This window comes from Acipenser ruthenus, chromosome 14, assembly GCF_902713425.1.
Source record: "Acipenser ruthenus chromosome 14, fAciRut3.2 maternal haplotype, whole genome shotgun sequence".
NCBI lineage: Eukaryota > Metazoa > Chordata > Actinopteri > Acipenseriformes > Acipenseridae > Acipenser > Acipenser ruthenus.
Genome location: NC_081202.1, coordinates 32,406,081 through 32,429,985, shown reverse-complemented (window position 1 = coordinate 32,429,985; position 23,905 = coordinate 32,406,081). Strand labels below are relative to the sequence as shown.

The 23,905-nt window shown below is 38.9% G+C and overlaps 1 protein-coding gene across 2 annotated transcripts in view; it reads right to left on the bottom strand.

Moving 5' to 3' along the window:
- LOC117420045 (anoctamin-1-like) overlaps positions 1–23,013 on the bottom strand; it is an 85,833-nt gene extending 62,820 nt beyond the window's left edge. For both annotated transcript variants that reach the window (XM_058986391.1, XM_058986392.1), the window contains exons 1-13: positions 22,816–23,013; positions 21,163–21,350; positions 18,851–19,195; positions 11,874–11,972; positions 11,047–11,201; positions 8,894–8,948; positions 7,386–7,440; positions 7,022–7,077; positions 5,106–5,141; positions 3,440–3,504; positions 2,649–2,783; positions 1,451–1,605; positions 108–190 (exon numbers count right to left, since the gene is read on the bottom strand). In XM_058986391.1, coding sequence (XP_058842374.1) covers positions 108–190; positions 1,451–1,605; positions 2,649–2,783; positions 3,440–3,504; positions 5,106–5,141; positions 7,022–7,077; positions 7,386–7,440; positions 8,894–8,948; positions 11,047–11,201; positions 11,874–11,972; positions 18,851–19,195; positions 21,163–21,350; positions 22,816–22,969 — 1,581 coding nt within the window. In that variant the 5' untranslated portion in view covers positions 22,970–23,013. The remainder of the gene's footprint in view (positions 1–107; positions 191–1,450; positions 1,606–2,648; positions 2,784–3,439; positions 3,505–5,105; positions 5,142–7,021; positions 7,078–7,385; positions 7,441–8,893; positions 8,949–11,046; positions 11,202–11,873; positions 11,973–18,850; positions 19,196–21,162; positions 21,351–22,815) is intronic.
- Between the last annotated feature and the right edge of the window lie 892 nt (positions 23,014–23,905).

Genomic DNA, 23,905 nt, shown 5'->3' with positions numbered 1-23,905 from the left:
TGATCAGAGCTCCTGACTGCACAGCTGCTCTGCTGTTGATCAGAGCTCCTGACTGCACAGCTGCTCTGCTGTTGATCTGCTAGTTAATGGTGCAGAGTGGCACTCACCTCCTCCTCCTCCAGCCCAGTGAGATCCCATTGGTAACACAGCCTTATCTGTCGCCGCTTCCAATGCTCTAGAAACATGGTGGCTGTGGAAAAATGATAAACGAACAGCTGAGTGCCCCGTCTCCTGTTGAAACTGCCTTGATAAAGTATGTTTTAGCATCTTAATCTGGTTTCTTTTTAAAAACGTAGATGCCTACATAACCCCTGTAGTCTCAACAGAGCTCTAAGAATCACATCTAACCTCCAAGTACATCTGGCATGCCAGAGTGTAACCATTAACATGAATGCCTGCAACACGCAAGAAATACATCAGGAAGAAATACTACATACAGTAGAACAAATGGGGCAGAATGTTGCAGTGGGGATAGGCTTATGGTTACACTCTGGCGTACCAGCTGTCCTTTGAGAGGTGACATGTTTCAGAGTTCTGAGTTTTAAAAAGTCACCAGGATGCAATGATTAAAACAGAATTAAAATGATCCTAAACAACCTAATAACTGTTTCATTACAGTACCTGCACCAAGTTCAAAAAGGTCAACGTATTCTTGAATGAAAGCATTGGGAAGCATATACAGTATCCCAGGAGTACCATACAAAGAAATAGATTTACCAACGGGCTGCTATAAGCCTTTTAATCGTACACCAGAATCAGTAACATGAGTAGATTTCCATTCAAGCTATAGCCATCACATAGTATATGTCCACAATAGGTGGATTGTTGTACATGGCCCTCCCTGGGGCACGGACAATCTCAATAGATTGTAGATAACCAAGCGTTCCCTCCCGGAGTGTCAGTAATAATGCATGCCACTGTCCCCATTTCACAAAAGCTGATTTACGACGGCGTAAGACCATCTGCTTTCGTAAGGGCAGAGACAATGGGCCTGTCAGTCAGCCGAGACGATGCACAGTGTGACTGCTCTAGCAATGGCAAGGCAGCGTGACGGAATATAACATAATGCACAGTAATTAAACAGCTTCATGAGGGGGGATCTGACAGGGACAGCGTACTAGCAATGGTGTCTCGCTTGCTTTTTCCTCTTTAAAGGCCTGGGTTCAAGTCCAGCTCAGGTCACATTGGAAAACCAGTGCTGGAATTCAGAAATTCTTTTTTTTATTTTTTATTGTTATTAAAGTATTTTGTCAGTCATTCTACATTAGCTCAAGTCTATTAGCTGGGGTTCCATTACACTTGGGAGGTGGATTGTAGAGCAGAGCTGGGCAAGACGGACTAGTGTCTGTAATTCAAATGTGTAATACTGTAATACAATTCATTAACCCTAACACTAGCATTAGTTAAGCATGACTAAGCACACGTTTTACCATATCCTCTCAGGTCTTACCCCAGAGAGCCATGAATACAGAGAAGAAGACGGTGGCCGGGTTGTCGAAGAGGTGGCTGGCTTTGGCGGTGGAACAGGCTGTGCTGAGGTTCCAGTAGTCACAGAACTGGTCACACAGGGGGCACATGGTAAAGTTGTACTCGCACATCTCAAGGCTACAGAAACAGAATCAGTATTAACACTGGGGTCTAGCAGGACAGAGCTTGGAATGAGAGTCAAATGTGAAAAGGGCAGTGTTGTGTTATACACTGCTGTTATGGATTCTGTCCCGTCCGTGAGATGAGATGAGGTTAGGTTAAAAGCTCTGTAACCACGAATGCAGAAGGAACCAGCTCTACTGCATTGGGGTTAAGACGTTTGCTTGCAGTGTGCCGGGTCGCTGTTTGGTGCCCAGCCTCCACCTTGTTACACATGCATGCAAAGTTAAAGGTTATTATTTCTTCATTTTCCTGCCCAGTTTCTTTGGGTTTCTTTTATAATGTCAAATTTCAGCTTTGCTGGACCGGAGGTTCAGAGGAACAGGGGGTCAGACTTCGAATTTTGGATCACATCCACTGACGCTATAGCTCAGGGTCCATTTAGACGACAATAAAGTCAAATGACTGCCTGAAAATCTTAAAATTCCCTCCACTTAACAGTCTCAGACATACAGTATAATCTGCTTTCCTGCAGGTCCCCAATAGCAATAATCACTTCCGATAGTTATATTTTCAAAATGTAATGGCTTTATTATTCTTATTATGCTTAAATCAAGGCTAGACTTTATCTTTTATTATTGATCCAAAATCTAGCAAATATTTGACTATGAACATGCGTATGGAGATTGGAGTCAGTCAATGGATTTCAGCAACCACCTCTTTGCTGTGTCCGTCATACAAAGAGTACAAGAGAAAGTACACTCTCAACTTGATTAGCAGTAACCGCATTCTGCATTGAGCGTTTTAAAAGCCAATTGGAAGCACATTTTCCTCTCATCTGGGTTACTTATTCTGCCCTGCTGTCAGCTTTAAAACCCAAATCGGCTTTTAAAAAACTCAGTCTGGAAATGAATTGCCATTGATTAGTACTCCATTGTAAAGGTGAGGGAAGGACAGCTTTTCTTGTTTTGAAGTCAACACATTAATGAATGGATTTATTTAATACCTGATAAGGTAATTAGGACTCTGAGTATGAGTATCAGCACACCCCTATTGGTTACCTTGGTATGTTGGTGTCCAGTGTTGCACATCCATACAGAAACACTATGATTCCCACGACTGACGCTGGAATAAGAAGCTCAGTGTAGACCCCCAGCCATGCAAAGTACAGTCCGATATTTTCTCCAAAGTACTTCCTGTCAAAGGAATAAGTAAAGAAATTGAGTTAGAAACAGAAAGTCTATTTTAATGACCTAATGGAGACGTCCTCGTTCCTTCCTCACCATGTGGCAATGTGACCTTTCAACTCTGCCAAATAAATGTTGAGTAGGTGGGGCAGGAAAAGTTAAAAGGTCACATTGTCACGTGATTTTAATAGAATGAGGAACACTATTCAGTCACAGCTTTTAGGATTCTCCAGACAAGCGCTAAGCTAGGTAAAGGCAGAGAGTTAAAGAAAAAAAAAACGATAAAAAAGGACTTAATACACTTAGTATTACCCATAGTATTAAAAAAGTGTAATAAAGCACAGTGAAAGCATGGTAAAGCATAGGTAAGCATTGTATAGCCCAGAGAGGTATGGTAAGCCATATTACAAAACATGGTAAACCAGGGTAAACTATGTTAAATGCATTGGGAAAGTAACCATGGGAAAAGCATGTGAAAACTGCTTAAGGGTATTGGTGCTACTGTACCACGCAAAATGAAACGCCATAAAATAGAGGAAAATGTAAAAAAAAAAAAAACCCTATTAAAATGGCAATTTTCCTCATATTCCGAGTGATCTGAGCATGACATCCCACACTGAGTAGGATTTACAGTAAAACAATTAGAAGTGTACAGAGTGCATTACCTTATGAGATCAATCGGCTGGTATTTGTAAAAAGCACCATATCTGGCCCATTCTTCATGCAGCAGCTTAAAAAAGGAGATTCAATTACTGAGCAAGAAATTGTTTAGGATAAACTTTACATGAAGTGTCTGTAATTACTGTGTATCTTGAGCAGGAACGAAACAAGCAAGAATAATCAAATCCAAACCATAATCTGTACTGCTTCTGTAAGGGATTGAATGTCCTGTCGACACAAGCTGAGTGGATTCACACGCACACTTTTTCAAGTTGGAAAGCAGGAAATAACACAGAAAGAGTCGGATAGGGCTGATGTATAAGAACTCTAAACATTTTTGTGTTTGGCTGTAAACCTTTGTATGGTCCCATACATGTTACCTTAACATACTGGTTGTTAATAAATAATCATTACACTACAAACTGAGACTTGCACAAAGCATTAGAGGAGGTGGGTCTTTTCTCCTCTATCATTTCTTTTATTTATATATTTTTCATTATAATGTTCAGATTATTTAAAAGGGCATGTCCTTCATTACCATAGGAATTAATATATGAATAGCTGATCGTGTGCTCTCGAGCAATAACCAGACAGGGATCAATCAAAATAGTCAGAGCAAATAAGGGGCATATTAGCCAACAAAAAAAATGGAGCAGAGCAAAACCTTTGAAGGTTGGCCTGTTAGTTTTCTCACAAGTGATCTTTCAGCTTTCAGTATTGTTATTATCAAAAAACTTCCATTACGTCACACACTAAGCTGTACATGCAATTTTCAGCACTGATGAATCCACCTGGACTGCTTCAAACAGCTATTTTCCAGGGGAATCCCAGGAATAAACCATGTATAGGTTGTGGGGGTGGATGGTGGGGGATTCCCAGTGCTGTAAAATGCTCTAAAGTCGTAGCAGGCACAGCTTGATCCAATCAGACTCTAAGTGATGTAGAAAAATATTTGAGATATCAATGTGTTGGGGGTTTAATAGATGTATGGTGACATAAATGAGCCAAATCAAGGAATGAGCCATAAAGAAGTTTTTGACAGCTCACGTGTAAGAAAGTTGCTGTTTAATTGAAATGTTCTGATCTACAGACATTATTATTATTTATTTCTTAGCAGATGCCCTTATCCAGGGCAACTTACAATTGTTACAAGATATCACATTATTTTTACATACAATTACCAATTTATACAGTTGGGTTTTTACTGGAGCAATCTAGGTAAAGTACCTTGCTCAAGGGTACAGCAGCAGTGTCCCCCACCTGGGATTGAACCCACAACCCTCTGGTCAAGAGTCCAGAGCCCTAACCACTACTCCACACTGCTGCCCTATAATGTATATGTTGTCAATGTTTTACTCATTACAGTGTCGTACAGCATAGGAGACCGTAGATGAAAATACATGTTTTAATGAACTTGGTAAAGACAATCTGATTTAACACAGAACAGTAAATCAAGAACTATGTAGTGCTCACTAATGTGAGTGGAGTTCAACGAAGAAGAGCCATGTGTTATTGTTTATTGTCCCAAAGTATGATCAGTCCCTTCAAAGCAATATTGATATGATGAAATAAGTTATTTATACATTTTGTTTACCTCAGAGAGTAAGCTAAAGCAGATAATACCAGCCAAAAGGGTAGAGAAATGCAAAATAAAAAGAGGGCTTCACTTACCTTCCGCTCATTCACCTCAGTACCTTCATAGTTCCCCTGGGATAGAAAAAGACGTGACTCCATTTGTAGCATTCAACATGGCACCGCAGCAATAATAAACAAGTGTGACAGGGTTAAAATCCCCTCCACCTGCTTTAAAATAGGGCTGAGATGGGGGACCTGGGGCCTTGATTGGTTTGCCAATCAATTATTATTATTATTATTTATTTCTTAGCAGATGCCCTTATCCAGGGTGACTGGTTTATTATTCCACCTGCTGGGCGGTTGGGTGTAAAAGGCTGCTGTCAGTCCAGTGAGACAGAAAGGCAGACGGTTAATGAGAAACACAAAGCCTCTTTGTGGCTTGGAACTTGGTTTCAGGAGACTGCATGGCACACCAGGGATGACTTGGGGTTTGGTACAGCAAAGTTGCCTCAAGCTAAATCTCCCCGTCACCTGGAACCAGGTTTCAAGCAACTGTTCCTGGAAAAATGTATATTGTTTGTTCTGCCTACCCCAAGGCAAAATTTTAATATGATTGTGTTGTGTTCGTTTATTTTGAGTTGCACTTTCTGTCTGGTTCCAGCCACTCTCCCACACTTATAAAACACATAGACACACACACACACACACACACACACACACACACACACACCTTGCATCAGTTACTAACTGGGTCTATAAGCCCCACACAGAACTGCACACTACAAGCACAACACAAACAAAGGTTGCTCTGAAATGTCTGTAATTGTAAAATGTATTATAAGTCACATCCCAATTGGAACCTATTAACAACAGCTACACTTAAGCTGAGTGAACAGTGGCTTTGTTGTATCAAACCCCATGTCTCCCCTGGAGACCTGACACAGCAAAGAGTGCCAGAGAAAGTACACTTTCAACTTGATTAGAGGTAGCCACCAAACACTTGGAAACGTACATTACTGCCAATGATTTTATGAAAATGTCTTCTGTAATGCCATATGTAATGTCTTCATAAAAGGGTCTACACAAAAGAAATGGCCCATAGAGCAGTGTTGAATCTGGGCCTGTGAGCATTGTTATTTGCTTTCTGGCTCCAAGTGGTGTGTTTGGTTCACTGGTCGATGCTCAGAACACTGAGGCTCTGGAACTGTGTCTGCGGTAGTTACACCGTAAATGCCAGTTGGTAGCAATTGACAACTATGATCAATCAGCTGGCCCAGGCTTGTGATAGACATACACTGGAGGCCTGAAACACCACTCAGGGGAGAGTGATACAGTACAAGCACGGGCTATATTGAGTGTTGGACGGGTCTCCGAAAATACAGTGTAACTTAAAGAGTAAGTAGCGGGGCTCTGAGAAATATAGTGTGACATGTCCCCACGTGTTGCTACAACTGTTTAAACAACGTACCTGTATTTTTTCTTTTCATTGTTAACATCCTGACAACGTTTTACACTTATAACTAAATCTGTTTCAAAGCTCTTTTCAAAATAAATCCTGCAGGTGGAACAATGTATTGTAAGGTCCCTCAGGTCACAGAATATAAATTTTTATACATTTGTCTCTTTGAAAACACCAAGCGGAATGCATAATAAAAAAACATTATTTACTTTTTAAATACTAAATATACTGTTTAAAGACTGGATTGAGTTTTGTGGTTTCTGAAGACACCATTTCCAAGATGCTACTGTAAAAAATAGATTTTTTGTGATTTTTTAGGAAGATAGAAAGAGTCAAATACAGCCAAAAAACGCCTGGTCCTGGGGGAGTGTACCACTGAAAAACGTTTGGTCCTGAAAGGGTTGTAGCAACACACAGGGACGTATAACGCTATATTTTTTTTTCGGAACCCTGCTACTTACTCTTTAAAGTCTGAAGCCAGAGTGTTATAATTTCTAGAAGCTTCTTCGTCTGCACAATCTTTTCTTGTGTTTTTATTGTTGTGTGTACTCACATCATGAAGTGGATAGGCTGAATCGTAGGTGCCGTTTGCTATTAAAGCTGCAATACCTGAAGAGAGAAACCAACAGCAAGTGTGGAGATGTTACTGAGCATCGGCTTCAAGCCTCGTCCGGTAACACTTTACTTTGAGTGTCTCCAATTACTGTGTATTTGCATAGTAGTTACTTAGTAAATGCATTTCTACTTACACAGAATTACAATGTTATTATGTATAGTTACAATTTACTTAACATGAAGGGCAATAAATGTCCCACTCGGAGTCACTCTGTTTCACCATGTAGTTTAGTAAAAGCAAGCAGGTTTCCCTGGATGATGTGTCAGATCTCCTGGAATTACACGTTTCCCAGGACACTCACCTCTACTGCCATACTGTCCTTTGGTGCTGCCTGTGGCCTTCAAGATTTCATAGACCTGTTGAAGTAGAGAGCAAAGAACCAGCTGACTCAGAGTGCAGCCAACACCCACAGTTACTACTGGCAACAGCACAGTGACCAATTAAACACCACACTCATTACCTGCAACAGCACAGTGACCAATTAAACCAGTCCACTCATTACTACCTGCAACAGCACAGTGACCAATTAAACACCCACACTCATTACCTGCAACAGCACATTGACCAATTAAACACCCACACTCATTACCTGCAACAGCACAGTGACCAATTAAACACCACACTCATTACCTGCAACAGCACAGTGACCAATTAAACCAGTCCACTCATTACTACCTGCAACAGCACAGTGACCAATTAAACACCAACACTCATTACCTGCAACAGCACAGTGACCAATTAAACACCCACACTCATTACTACCTGCAACAGCACAGTGACCAATTAAACCAGTCCACTCATTACCTGCAACAGCACAGTGACCAATTAAACACCCACACTCATTACTACCTGCAACAGCACAGTGACCAATTAAACACCCACACTCATTACCTGCAACAGCACAGTGACCAATTAAACACTACACTCATTACCTGCAACAGCACAGTGACCAATTAAACACCCACACTCATTACCTGCAACAGCACAGTGACCAATTAAACAAGTCCACTCATTACTACCTGCAACAGCATAGTGACCAATTAAACACAATACTACTGCAAATTGGGCTGACACGGCGAGAGGTCCACATAATATCATCTCAGGACTCCCAGCAACCACCTTTTAAAAATTCCTGAAGGGACAAGCGTCTATAAAATGGGAGTTTCACCAAAGCGATGGCAAAAAATAAAACATTTACTATGGAAGTTGATTCACCTTCCTTGAAGCTACAACAGGGTATATTTTCAGAAATATACTATATCTATAATGTCCACAATCTTATTTCTCTCTCCCACCCACCCCCATGTGTATTCTATACAGACCCACTTGTGCAATTTTTATCATTTGAATTTCGTACTTTGCATTTTTCTAACCTGAGCGCCAGTCTCCAGCATGTTGTTTAGCATTATGAGATGAATATTAAAGATGATATCACTGTTGTGCATTTTGCATTGAAAAAACAGTGTCAGACATCACTGTGCAGTATATTAGATTAGCTTACTGGTCTGCTAGTTTGAGTGTTCTTTTTTTGTTTTGCTACTAGGGCAATCTGCAGTTTTAAATTGTCTTTCCTATACCTGCATACAGATCTGCAGTGTTTGAAAGAGCTTTGAAAAAAATAAAAAAGAAACAGCTATTATTGCGTGTTACAGGTCAGTGCATGTTTTTAAGCACGTATCCACCAGAGCAGCTCTCTAATCACCAGGGACTGACAGCACCTGCTTGTCTACTCCTGTGTTGCTAAGTAATGTTGGAGTTAGCGTGCCGAAATCCAGCTGATTGAAAAGACACAGAGAGAAGCACACTTACTATTCGACTCCGTGTGGCATTGTCGAAGAACGTCTCCTTGTCTTTGATGTTGTATCTGAAAAGCAACATGAGAGGTACAGGGTCAGGTAGGTAGGTGGGGTGAAGCTCAACACGGTTCACCTCCATCAGGTTGATAGACCTGGGAAAGAAGATATTCCAAAAGCACTTTGAAAGCCCAATCTTGTGCATACTACCCCCATGTACTGCTACAGATTTATTTTCTCTGTCTCTCTTTTTTTATTTGCAGTTCTGTATAAACGCGACAGTACTCAACAGACAAATCCATTAAAAAATATACTGTAAAGCCTGAACTGTACTGTAGCTGTATGAGAAAAAGGAGAAAAGTTAAACTTTGAGGCAAGGCACCAATTATGTACGATTTGCAGCCAGATTATCCTTTCTGGGTTCCTTAAGACAGAATGGCTGATATAAATTACACTATGTAACACAATTTTTGTTCCTCGGTAGTAAGTGTTATTTCCTAATTGCTTATGCCTCAAAAGTGTAGAAAATGGCTATTATTCCCCACAAACTTTGCTTTTGTGACCAGGACAGTGATATTTTGAAATTAACCTATTTCCAATTAGAAAAAGGGCGAATTTGTGTCTTTTCATTCACATAAAGTCAGAAAAAAACAACATATGAATCCAAATTAACATGTATTTATACTAAAGTAATACAAAAATGACTACAAAAGATTTAGAAGTGAGTAGTTTTTCGAGATTTACGATTATACTGTAAATCACTTTCACGAATCAGCCCCCAAATGTAGTCTCCCATCATGTTCTCGATGTACTTTCCTTGGTAGCGGCGTTCAAAGTCCAGTATATCCTGGTGGAAGCGCTCGCCTTGCTCCTCCGAGTACGCTCCCATGTTCTCCTTGAATTTATCAAGATGAGCATCAAGGATATGGACTTTGAGGGACATCCTACAGCCCATTGTGCCGTAGTTCTTCACCAGAGTCTCAACCAGCTCCACATAGTTTTCGGCCTTGTGATTGCCCAGAAAGCCCCGAACCACTGCGACAAAGCTGTTCCAAGCCGCTTTCTCCTTACTAGTGAGCTTCTTGGGGAATTCATTGCACTCCAGGATCTTCTTTATCTGTGGTCCGACGAAGACACCGGCTTTGACCTTTGCCTCAGACAGCTTAGGGAAGAAGTCTTGAAGGTACTTGAAGGCTGCCGACTCCTTATCTAGAGCTCTGACAAATTGTTTCATAAGACCCAATTTGATGTGCAGTGGTGGCATCAGCACCTTCCGGGGGTCCACCAGTGGCTCCCACTTGACGTTGTTCCTCCCCACAGAGAACCCGGTCCGCTGTGGCCAGTCCCACCTGTGGTAGTGCGCCTTGGTGTCCCTGCTGTCCCAAAGTCAAAGATAGCAAGGAAACTTGGTAAAACCGCCTTGGAGACCCATCAGGAATACCACCATTTTGAAGTCTCCTGTGACCTTGATGCCATCTCAGAAAAATGCAGATATGTATCCACTTAGGCAGCTGGAACTAAACTGAACTGGTGGGCTTAAGGCCCCTGTATTTATACTACTATTTATATTACTGGAAAGTTCTAGAAAGTTCTAGAAGTTACTCCAAGTTTACTCAGCACTGAATCTATCTGGAATGTTCTGGAAAATAGGTAAATTTCAAAATATCACTGTCCTGGTCACAAAAGCAAAGTCTGTGGGGAATAATAGACCATTTTCTATACTTTTGAGGCATAAGCAATTAGGAAATAACACTTACTACCCAGGAACCAAAAAAAAAAAAATGTGTTACACGGTGTAATAAAACAGCATGTATGTATTTGGAATAAGAACCACTCAGTTATTGAAGAAAATATTCTGGCCTACCAAAAAAACAGGAAACCTTTTAAAATGAATAGAGCCCTGTTTGAATGTCAGAAGGTTTCATTTGATCAAAATCCTGTTCTTTTGGATCAGTAAAGAAATTTGCTTATATACAAATGTGTGTGTCTAATGTTGCAAGAAATCAATGCAGCTTTTGTACCTGAATACAAAACAAATAACACAGAAAAGTCCTTACCAGGTTTCAGTTTGGAAAAGTGGTTTTCTTGTCATGTGTTTAAATGTAAGGGTGACATTCACCCCAACCCATACCTATAAGGATGAACTTGGCAGCACATGTGAGTACTTACAGGTGGATCTTTTCTCTGGTGAAATCATAAGAGATGTGCTTGGTCTTGGTGTCATTTTCCAGGTGTTGCACCTTGGGTTCAAAAGGCCTTGTGATCTTGTGCCAAACTTTATGAAGTGCGGTTATCATGCCATCTTCTTCTTTTACTTCATAGACCTGCAAAACAAAACAAGGTGTGTGGTCATTGTGATTGCTAAGACAGGTGAACATGTACTAGGAAAGGACACCCAAGAAAAAAACAAGACAGAAAAACTAATTTGACTACAGTAGACCTTAGGAAAGTCTTAAATGTCTGTAGCTCTAAAAATGAGTTTTCAGTGGTTTTAATGAATGTGTACACCTGCTATCTACACCCTCAATCTGGTGAATAATACAAGGATACAGCACAGTGATGCAATACTCATATTGTTATAGTTCTAAAGACTTTGAAATTGTACTATAAAAGGGAAAAGGCTAAAGATAAGTTACCATTGAAATCGTAACTGTAGCAAAAACAAAGATTTAAACATCCAGGATAACATGGGTTAACGTAGCGCTTGTTTTTATTTTAAACAAAATGCATTGGTGCAGCTTGCTCAGTCACTCAGCCTCCTTTGGCTTTCTTTAAAACTAAAATGTTCTTAGTAAAATTGCCTGTTCTTGATTTGAAATCTGCCTCACCTCTGTCTGGATACATCTGTTGGTACAGTAAGTTTGCCTTCTTCATGACCAGCACGTCACTTATAGGAGTGCCTATCTGGTTGCACGCATGGTTGAGTGATTGCATACTTCTGGTTTAAAGTGGGGGTTTCGGTTGACCGGTCAGTTCGCTCGTTCTACTGCACTTACCTGTTTTGTGGGCACCTTTATTTTGAGGAATTCTGCTTCTCTACTCAGAGCGTGCCAAGGGGCATGTATTCGGATGAAGCCAGTTCCTTGGTTTTTGATCTGTCAACAAAGAACACCAATAATTAGGACTTATTTTACAGTCTAAAAATAGGTATGTCAACATATTCCACAATTTAACAGAATATTTATTAAAGTAGAAAAAAATTGCATGGTCACATTTAAAATGTATTGTTCTCTAATTACACAAGAAATGTTCCTAAATATGTAAATACTAAATTGTAGAATATTCAGTGAATTATCAAACAAAATTTAAACATAAATAAATGTAAAAATAAAAGCAGACACATGGAATGTCCCCTTCTTGTACTGGACAGAGCGATCTTTAGCAGAAATATTTCCAATCTTTGATGCAGCTGGTGTCTTTTTGTTGAAAACATTTTAAAGAAATTATGCAACTTTATGTCATATTCAATCATTTACTGGAAGCAAACGAAACTGTCTGCCAGGTTCCTAAATGCAGTGTAACAGGCAGTGAGTCAATAAGGCAAACGTTTGCTGTATTTATTTTTCAGTGATAAAAAATATGCATATTTACACTATTCTTTCAGAAATGGGAATGCTCACTGGGAACTGCATATTACATGGCAATGGGTACATTTCACAGCAATTGTGAAATCCCATGATAAAAATGTACATGCAGCCTTAGCAATAATTCTAAACAAGAAAGGGGTGATTTTGGGAACATAGCAGGGGTTATGCAGAAAGTTAGCAGGGTTTATGCAGAAAGTTAGCAGGGGTTATGCAGAAAGTTAGCAGGGGTTATGCAGAAAGTTAGCAGGGGTTATGCAGAAAGTTAGCAGGGGTTATGCAGAAAGTTAGCAGGGTTTATGCAGCGGAAGAAGTATAAATGTTTCTGAAATACAGCAAAATGATTAAAAAACGTAGTGGTGAAATGGTTTGCATTTACTGGACAACATCTGTAATGGAACTCGATCATAGAAAATCATAGAATACAGCTATGTACCGATTGTTAAGACACCTCAAAGTGTGTGGCTTCTATAACTGAATTGGAAAAAAGTTAAAACCTTGTGGCAGTGTCTTGCCAAATGGCAAGACACTGTCACAAAGTGTGTGGTCTGTATCGTTCTGATGACCAGGTTAAAATACCTCCCATACAAACAGAGCTGTAACTAGGCTTGCCATCTGGCTCCAGAATCTCTGGAGTCTAATAAAAGCAGCAAACATCACACATCCAAGCAGCCGTTTCTTCACTCGTTTCACTTGGAATGGTAAATTAGTCCGATGAACACCAGTGACCTTCGCCTGATTGTCAGCGTCTGATTTCAGTGCAATTAATCAAATACTTGGTCCATGTAGCACTAACATAGTGTATTTATGAATGGAGTATTTTGAAATAAATTATATATATATAATAGATGGGCTTCAGTGAGTTACAGGAAAATAATTCCATCTAGGGTTCCTATGAAGTCATAAATTATGAGACCAAAGGTCGAGTAATTTATAAACTGTCACAGAAACCCGAGATGGAATTGTTTTCCTGTAACTCACTCAAGAGGCCCATCTATTATTATTATTTTTTATAATACATGGATACCCTTGTGATGCTAATGTTAAAGAAGACGAGGTTCAGCCGTACAGTTGTTTTTTTTTTTAACGTAGTGTTTCAATGCTGTACAGCCGTTCTGTGTCTTTATCCGTTAGTGCTTCAGCTTTATTTGGATGATTGTCTTTACCTTGTTTTAATTTCCTGTTCCTCTTCAGTTTCTCTGAGATACGAATGTGCCAGCTTTACATAATTTTTTTTTTAACATATTCTCATTTTGTTGATCATTAATGAACATTTCTGTACTGTGGGTGTTGTCGAGTGGTTGAAAACGAGACATTTTGTGTTTGAATTGAAAGTGATGGTCTCAAGGTGTCGAATGGGTCAAAGTTCAAGTTTCCAAGCCAAGATGACAGCCAGCCTAATTTATGGCGAATCCCTCATTGATCCTCAGTTTGCAGGGATCCAGTTTCTCAACTCAGGAACCGTCTGCCAGTTAAACTTCACTGGTCAGGCCCCAGTGCATCCTTTAATTAAATAAGTCTCTTACAGACGAGCACACAGCTCTTCAACCAAACTCTACATGAAAAATGTATCATTTAAACCGCAGGGCAGCTCAAGCTGTAACCCTAACCCAGCACACTGTACCATTAGCACCAGACTGCAGCCTGGAAGACTGTGCAAAGTTGTAGTCAAAAGGTAATGTTATGCAACAGCTGATTCCTCCATAGAGCCTACACTGGACAGCTTGCTGCGTAATGCAGATACAGTACTTATAGTGCCAAAGGATTACTGATCACATATCAGTGTTCTAAATAATTATTTTAAAGGAAGTAAAACATTGTATAGGGGAATCAAAGCATTTACCACAGACCTATTCAGATTACATTATTTAGCTGTTCTGTGCAGGCAGGCAGTTACCTGAAGTTTTAATCTATACACCACTGTATTAAAGGAATTTTAATTTTCTTTTACCAATATTTACCGAATAAAATCTTAGGTTTTTAACACAGAATTTGGCTCATTTAGCGTTCCAGAACACACTGCAAAGTTTACAAGAAACGCATCACGTCACCTTTGTGTGTCTTATGCTGTACTCAGCATATAGAAAATGGAGCTTTATCATCACTGTGGGCAGCAAAACACCAAGAAATGTACAATAGGCTTCAGTTTCTTATTTTATATTGAGACGTCATAAAAGCATCTGAAGGGCTATGTTTGCAGAATGAACAGTGTTGCAGTAAGAATACTTCTGTTAAGAAAGGGGAACAAGACTAAAAGGCTAAAATATGCACAAGAACACAGAAATTGGACTATGGAACAATGGTCAAAGATGCTTTGGACTGTTGATGGATGGACAATGACACCTGTGCCTTCTGCCAGTTCTGTTGTCAATTCAACACTTGTCTTCTTTCTATTCCTTAAGGATATTATCTTCAAGTATTGCTCCAGTCCTGGAGTTGTCATTTACAGATGATGTTTCTCTGTACTTGTTGATACCACACCTTGAAAATCGAGTGGTGTAAGCTATTTCACTCAATGTTTTTCTTTCTTTATGCAAGTCATGGTTGTTATAATAGTAGAAAACACTAGTGCAGGCTTTGAGTAAATTGATGATGCTCATAATGCATCAGAGTAGAAAAATGCAACATGTCTTAGACTTTTTCTCAGCAGTGTATATACAATTGTAGTCAAAAGTTTACAAACCCCAATGGAAATTTATCATTTCTAGAAATTTCTCGAAAACAAATAATTTTAGAAAAAAACTTTTATAGCAAAAGTTTTGCTTTTGTGGATGAGGAAGAAAAGTTATAAGAAATAGATGTCTACAATTATTTATTTCAGCAATTTTTTTGCAAAGCTCCAAAAATGCTAAATTCAAAAGTATTCATACCCTTTGATGCTATGATATTATTGTCTACAAGGTGCTAGAAATTTCAATATGATAACGCAGCACCTAATTCTAGAAAAGTCTAGAAAATGCTGGATTGTAGGTGAACGTTCTTAGAGAGTATAAAAGGGTTAGGCATTGGATGATTGTTGTCATTACCAATAAGTTAATATGAGAAAAAGTAAAGAGCTATCTGAAGACCTTAGGTAGAAAATGATTTATTGTTATAAAGCTGGAGAAGGATACAAGAAGATGTCCAAGCATTTGAGTATCCCAATTTCAACTATTGTTTCTATTATCAAGAAGAACAAGACTCATACACTCACTATGCTCCCTCAGTCTGGAAGAAAGAAGGTTCTTTCACCAAGAACAAGTAGAAGTATTGTGAGGAAGGTTAATAACAATCCGAGATTGACTGCCAAAGATATTCAACGTGAATTGGCTGCAAGTGGGACTGGGGTTTGCATGGTGAAGGTCTCAATGGTTGCAGGCCAAGGAAAAAGCCACTCTTAATAAAACATCACAAGGACAATCGCTTAAAGTTTTCAAAACGGCATTTGAATGATGGATATGACTTCTGGTCAAAGGTTTTGTGGAGTGATGAAACAAAAATAGAGCTATTTGGTCACGCTGATAGTCACTACGTTTTGAGAAAGTCTGGCGAGGCGTACAAAGAAAAGAACACCATACCTACTGTCAAGCATGGAGGTGGTAATATCCTTCTATGGGGCTGTTTTTCCTCTAATGGCACAGGAAATTTAGTCCCAATACATGGTAAAATGGATTCCATAACATACCGAAAGATATTGACTAATCATCTTAAACCCTTCACTACAAAACTTGGTTTAAAGCGCAACTGGACGTTCCAACATGACAATGATCCAAAGCACACATCAAAATCTACTTCAGAATGGTTAAAGAAGAATAAAACAAGGTTCTGGAATGGCCTAGTCAAAGTCCCGGTCTAAATCTGATTGAGAATCTTTGGCATGAGTTGTAGAAGGTTGTGCACAAACAGAAGTCCTCGGAATTTGAATGAACTGGAACAATTTTGCATTGAAGAATTTCTTTTAACTTTTTTTCCTCATCCACAAAAGCAAAACTTTTGCTACAAAAGATTTTTCCTATAATTATTTATTTTCGAGAAATGTCTACAAATTATACATTGGGGTATGTAAACTTTTGACTACAACTGATTATATATATATATATATATATATATATATATATATATATATATATATATATATATATATATATACAGTGCTCCCTCGTGGGTCTTGGGAGGACACACAATATGAGCGTTATAAATGGGGGAGGGGGTGGGGGGGCGCCCATAAGAACACACATCTGACTAAAATACAAAATAAAATAACTCCCTCTCTATAATGCATATACAGTAAAGCAAAAGTTTAACTTTCCGTGAATTAACCATGCGTAAAGCACCATGTGATCAACCCTATATTTTTTACAAAAAAAGGTAACATTTCCACTTGTAGATCATTTTAATTAGCAGTTTTTAAACTATAAATAGCCTGGCTAAACAGTGGTCAGGAGTTCAGTTCGAAGCAACAGACAAGCAAACCAAGTGTGAGAAGGAGAGCGGGTTGGGAGAGGTGAATAGGGAATGGGCTCGCCCCAGGTTCGACTGCCGGAGTGGGGCTGAAGCGGGGCTGAAGAGAAGCTGAAGCGTCTCGTCTCCCAGAGAAAGCCTCTCGCAGCAAAAAAAGTAAATACATTAGGAAAGATAACCACATAATAGGCCTAATACGTATTTAGTTATAAAATGAATTCTGAATAAGATGTCTGTTACAAAGTGCCAGCACAGTTTTTGTTCAATTCAGATACTGTATCAAAAGGGAGAGACAGAAACAGAAGTTAGACTGAAAAGTTGTTAACAGTTTGAACAACACCAGTACTGTATTTACTGTAGAGATATTGCATGAATCACAAGTATAGGGAACTAGTATAGTATAAAAAATTAACCCTGTAATGCCTGTTTCTGTATCACATGATACAATGCTTAGCTACCCCTCCATATTATATATTTTTTTAAATCACAAGCCAGAATTTGTCATATGCAGTAATATTGTGTTTTCTACAATAAACGGAATCTAGTTACATAAAGTAGCTTTTCTCATTTCGAAAATGAGCGGGCATTACAGGGTTAAAATGACATTCGCTTGGAGTCAATTTGACTCTTTGCAGTCAATCAGATCTGAAACTGAAAATGTTTGCAGGACAACGCAGCTTTAAATGGGCTCAGAACTCCTTCAGGACCATGCCCAGAAACAAGAAAAACAAAGATCACTGGATGTTATATGATCACGCATGAATCACCTCTCCCACGCAATTAAGCCTTAAGACGCACTAACGAGCCTAAAAGCCGATCTCTTTAAATGCCATGTTCCAATTATACTGTGTTTACTTTTACTACCTTATATAACTTCCCATTGCAATCCTGCAATGAGCCATTCCATGCCAACTGGAGCTGAGGGTATGTACCCAGGGGGAGGAAATTGCTGGCCACATGAGCACCCAGTACAGGGATGGAAATGAGATTCCCCATTGCATAGCAGTTTGATCCATTCCTGGTTTTACTATGAGTTTAATAAGACACACCTGAGCTTGTTACCTACTGTTTGCCCTGGTCAAAGTCTTCACACAGTAAGGCACTGTGCTGGAAAATATCTCGAGGGACGTTAATCCATTCATTCATTAGAATTTCAAGCATTTGGTGCAAAGGGGTAGTTAGAGGATCATGAGGACAAATGCATTGTACAAGTTCATCCCAGACATGCTAAGGGGACTGAAGTATCTGTCATGCTTCTCAAACCTTTCCAGGAATGGAAATACGACTCCCATTGCATAGCAGTTTAATTCATTTCTGATTTTGCTATGAGTTGTATAAGACTCACCTGAGCTTGTTACCTATACACTGTGGCTTATCAGGCTTGTAGCAAAACCGCTATGCAGTAGGAGTCTTATTTCCAAACCTGCTTTCACGCACAATTGTGGCACGGTGGATGGGTGCATTATCATCTTCAAAGTAGCCATTGCCATCTGGGTTACTTGACGCTACAAATATGCCAAATTCAATCAGGCAAACAGGTCCTAATAAAGTGGCCAGTGCAACAGGGAGATGCAGCTTGTATATATTACCGTTTGCTATCATCAATCAGTAATATGAAGCACTGCCCATCTGCACAAACATGGCTGCTATAGGAGGTGTTCCACATTTGCCACCCGGTGAATCTATACATTTTATGAAATATGTCAACACAAGTTTTAATATAGAAAGATACTATTATTGCTTGTTACAGTAAGATATGGATAAAGGCATGTTAAAATGGCAGTGCTCCACAATCATGTTCAATTCATTTTATGCTAAAATATAATAAACTGCTCAACAAATCACCAAGTTGTTGTTTTTTTTTTCCCGTGCTAGGGTTATAATAGTGTTGTAATTGAGTTTTATCATCATTATCATCATCATCATGCGAGGCACAAGATTAGTCTTACCTCCTCGTCCTTTTCGATCTCGAGCCCAGCCTCCACCAAGTTACGCTCAAACGCCTCCCTACGACATCTCCGATCGTCTTCCAGGAGGTCCTGGGGAGCTACTTCCACGACGAGCCCTTGCTCGTGTGGTGTAGACTGTAAGGTTTGCACCTGGGCCTTCCCTTCTGGATTCACAGAGTTGCCATTCGAAATCACTGCCAGTCCCTGGGAAACCAAGGCGCTCTTTATAGAGACGTGTGTTCTGTAGTTGTATGCTAAAACATAGTCCACTTTCCTCTTCCCATCTCTAAAGTACAACCCGTTCTTGGTGTTTGGCTGGCTCCCTTCAATGAAATTATTAAGAACCTAGAAATAACATAGGAAAGTGTTATCTTTCGTGAACAATAAGTCATAGAACACAGAACCTAAAAAAATGTATCTATAAATGACAACACTTTTTTTTCTAATGTCGATTTTTGAGCGAGGCAGCAGTGTGGAGTAATGGTTAGGGCTCTGGACTTTTGACTGGAGGGTCGTGGGTTCAATCCCAGGTGGGGGACAATTGAGCAAGGTACTTTAACTAAATTGCTCCAGTAAAAACCCAACTGTATAAATGGCTAATTGTATGTAAAAATAATGTGTAAAAAAATTATCTAATTGTATGTAATATTAATGTGATATCTTGTAACAATTGTAAGTCGCCCTGGATAAGGGTGTCTGTTAAGAAATTAATATGAAAAAATAAACCCTTCTTTCTATACCAAAGACGTGTATTACCAAAATGTGCACCACATACTTTAAATGTATATTTATCATTGATAACTATTACATAAAAGTTACACTAGTTATGGTATTGACTTAAAAGATAGATATATTATAAGGTGGCATTCCAAAAATGCAAACAATAAAATAAATAAATAAAACACTTTACTTTTGTCCTTTAGTAAATAACTTACAGGTGTTTTTATTGGCTCCAGCATTCTCTCCTTAAAGTAAAATTGGTCCACTGCGTGTAAGAAGTAAAAAATACGGTGCAAGCTTTGGGGTATTCTTCCAGTTGAGCTGCCTGCAATCGCATCTGGTTTGGGCGTTGTTCCTGAACTGATGCGCGCGGCTGGGTACCACGAGAGACCTGTTCTTCTGAGCAGGTTGCTTATTAGAGGCTTTTCATTGAATGGGGAGGGGCGAGTCTTGAGCACAAAAACGAGACAGGGGATGAGCTAATCACACACGCTGTAATTGGTTTCAATGCTTTATGCAACTATTTTTTTTAATCTAAAATCAATAAATATTATTTTATTGTTTGGTTTTATTTTCTCAACGGGCGTTGCTAGGGCTGAAGAAACAGGTATTTGAAGCAGGTGCGGAGAAGGGATATATTATCATTTACTTTCGATCTTTCTTGCACATCATACAGCCGGGTATGTCTGCATTCGTGGTTTTCCCCTACAGGGGGCAGGACAGGATTCGTAACGGCAGTGTATCACACAACACTGCCCGTTACACGAGCATAGATCATGAGGGATTGGTCATTTTGAACAAAGTCCCATTCCCTTTCATTCAGAATAATGTTTACACTACAGGTGAATCCTCCACAATATAAAAGTATGTATATTGTAACGCAGTGGTTTGAATGGTGCTCTGACTAGCAATCTCTCAACACGCTCTTCCAGGCTGCAAGCGCTCCCTGTCCTGTGCCCAACTCCCCGGCGCCGCTGTTTTAATTCTACCTTACTTAAGGTACATGTTATTCATTTGTAAACATTTCTGAAAACCAGGAAACAATTGGTATGCTGCGCCAACATGTTAAGACTTACAAATACATTCGACAACAGTAGGGACGCGTCGTTTTAAATGTAATTTATTTGTAATACATTCTAAGAATTATACTTAGTGCGGAGTGTGATGTTAAATTAAATGAGTGTGGTGAGGCGGCAGCAGCTGGTCTTCAGAGATTAATCTGCCCCTTCAGAATATCGCTAGCCAATCAAAGTGTTCCCTCGAACCACACAGTTGAATAAACCGTAGTTTAGCAACGCTGGCTGAATATGTCTGCAATAAACTTATATGATCACGTATGAGTAGTAAGGCATTAGAGGTGGTTTCGATACTGCAAAGTAGTTCAAGGTTAGTGCTAATTGGGGTATGTGAAACCTTGTGTGTTTTTAAACAGGATTTAAGAGTTAGGAGTGTTGAACCCAGAACATGCTACTACTACGACTACTACTACTACTACTACTACTACTACTACTACTACTACTAATAATAATAATAATAATAATAATAATAATAATAATAATAATAATAATAAACCACCGAGTCGGGTTACTTACTGCTCTGTGGTGGTCCTCAAAGTACTCTGACAGATCTAAAGAAGTCTCGGTTGTGTTGAAGGTGACCTGTGGGAGGTTTTGTGGTAGCGGTGCTGTACCGAACTGTCCACTGTGTATTGAAGAGGACTCGCTCACAGCCACGGCCGCCGCTTCTCGATACTCCACTTGTGCGGTGTCTATTGGGGGGTCTGAGAAACAATATGGACATAGACAGGAACGAATTACACAATGCACACATACACATTCATATATTGCTATACCAAGACGACCAATAAGGAGTGCAATATTATCGTTTCTTTATTTGCATTAGTGCAGTTTCGGTGCAGTTTATATATATATATATATATATATATATATATATATATATATATATATATATATATATATATATATATATAGTATGTGCATGCAGGCCTTTTGTTAAGTATATTCCATCTGCAGCTTTGGAATTTTAAAAAGTAGTTCTGATTCTGTGTTTATTTGATTCACAGCCATATTGTTTGTGGCCAATAAAGCAAATAAGAACATGTTGTTTTTATTGTAAAACTACGTTTTTGTACAGTAGTTCAAATAACATTACTAAAAATTGGAGAATAAATTACTCGTTGACCCAAAACATTATCTGGAGCACTGTGGGCCTATACATATCATTTATATAAAGTAAATAGTTTTAAAAATAAAATAAACAAAATTATATTTCTCTAGCAAAAGAACAAATAGTTGGAGAAAATGAATCACTTTAGTCATTTAATCAATTTGTCAAGAAAAAAAAATAATGATATTATCGGCAGTTTGAAATTTAAGTCGGCAGCTGAAGACTTCCCCGGTTCAGCACCACAGTTCTGCGGACAGATCCATCCATTTCCCTCGGTGATGCACACTCCCGATCATAACAAATATGAGAGCACCGCCATACAATTCCATTTACGCCCGGAATTGCAAACTCACGAGGTGTGCTTTTAAATTATTATTTTTGAGCTGCTCTGAGCTTTCTCGAGCGATTTATTGTTTCCAATTTTGTAAATTCTGCATACTTTTAATTTAATTTTCCATTGTTTTTTCCTATTCCAAAATTATACCCATATAATCCAATTTTTCAAAGTCAAAGTATTAATGTAAAAAGCTTCGAGTGATTTAAGAGCCTCTGCATGTACCTTAGTCGTTTTTTGTTGGGGCTTTTCATGTAAAATTTATGTTCCTTTGTACATGGTAGGACAATAGTACTAATCAGCACGTTCATTTTTAAAGTTTGTACTTGTTTTGACTTCGGTACCTGTGTACCATAAACTATAGGTCGCACTAATCATGGAACAAAAAATCAATAAACCTGTTCATATGACAATAGCATATGCTTTCATTAAGTCTCAATTCTAACTTAAAACCCACTAGCGGGGTCCAACACAACACCGTAACACTGGTGTACAAATTCATACAGCCTAAGTGCCGATGCCGAAAATATTATATTTTAAAAAAGAAATGACGAAACCTATATTAAGCGAAATGGCCATTATCCCATACAACCCCCAGCAAGTGCGAAAATAAAATTAACGCCTACACTTGAGTCATAATTAGGGCAACATATCTGTTTAACCCTCTCCCCTGCCCCTTCCCCAATACAGTTGATTGAGTGTTTGTAAAGAATGACCCGCTTACCGTTGGCTCTGGAATTGTCTTCCATGTTATGCAGAAGGTTTGGGTTCTGAGTCGAGTGGCTGATAATAGGATGAGGCTGAGTCGTTACTGTGTACAATCTGCTCCTCGTTGTGCAGTGTCTTAATTTGCTAACGGCTCTGGTTGCTAATTCCATCCTTGCTTGGACAGGCTTTTGGCAAGCCAGGAACTTCAGTTAATAGACCCGACCTTCAGTTTCATTCATCAAACACGTACACACAAGCACACAAATATCCTTGGCATAATAATAATAATAATAATAATAATAATAATAATAATAATAATAATAATAATAATAATTAAAAGAAAATGTGTAGGCATCCAGATAAATACTTAAAAACACATTTGTGAGTCCACGGAGTAATCATTTGAATCCAAAAAAATGTGGAGCGCAATTTCATGTGCTTTTCCTTTTCTAACCTCAGTTGAACTGAAGAGAAAGTGTTTATACTCTTACCTCCGATCTCAGGTTACTTTCAACATATGCAAATGCATCACTCCTGTTCAAATATTTAAACAGTTATCTTGTAATCAGTAGCGCAATTAGGACCAGTAATGTGCCTAAGCATTATTATTATTATTATTATTATTATTATTATTATTATTATTATTATTATTATTATTATTCCCCCCTTATATATTTTACAATTCTGCACACCATTTTAAAAAGCCTTATACAAATGGTGTGGGTTATTATTATATATAAAAAATAATGTGTTAATAAATATCAAATACAGCTTGTTCTCAAATCTGCGCCCAAAGTCAACAAGTTTTAAAAAGTAGACACAGCGCGATGATAGCCTGGCTGGGAATGCCTGGCAGTCCATTTATATTGCTCTCTCATGGCTCTCCTTATATACCGTGCAGGTGGATCTCTTTTGTTCGGCTGTAGGATGAAAATTAATCTGATCAACAGAGCACATCGCCAACTCATTGAAAACTGAAATTTGTCAAATCCCAGGACATGAGGTGTTTCATATGGCTACAGAATAGAATGATAAACTCATGATAAAAAAGCTATGTGATTAGGACAGCAGTATAACATTATCAGTGAACCAAAAACAGAGAGCCA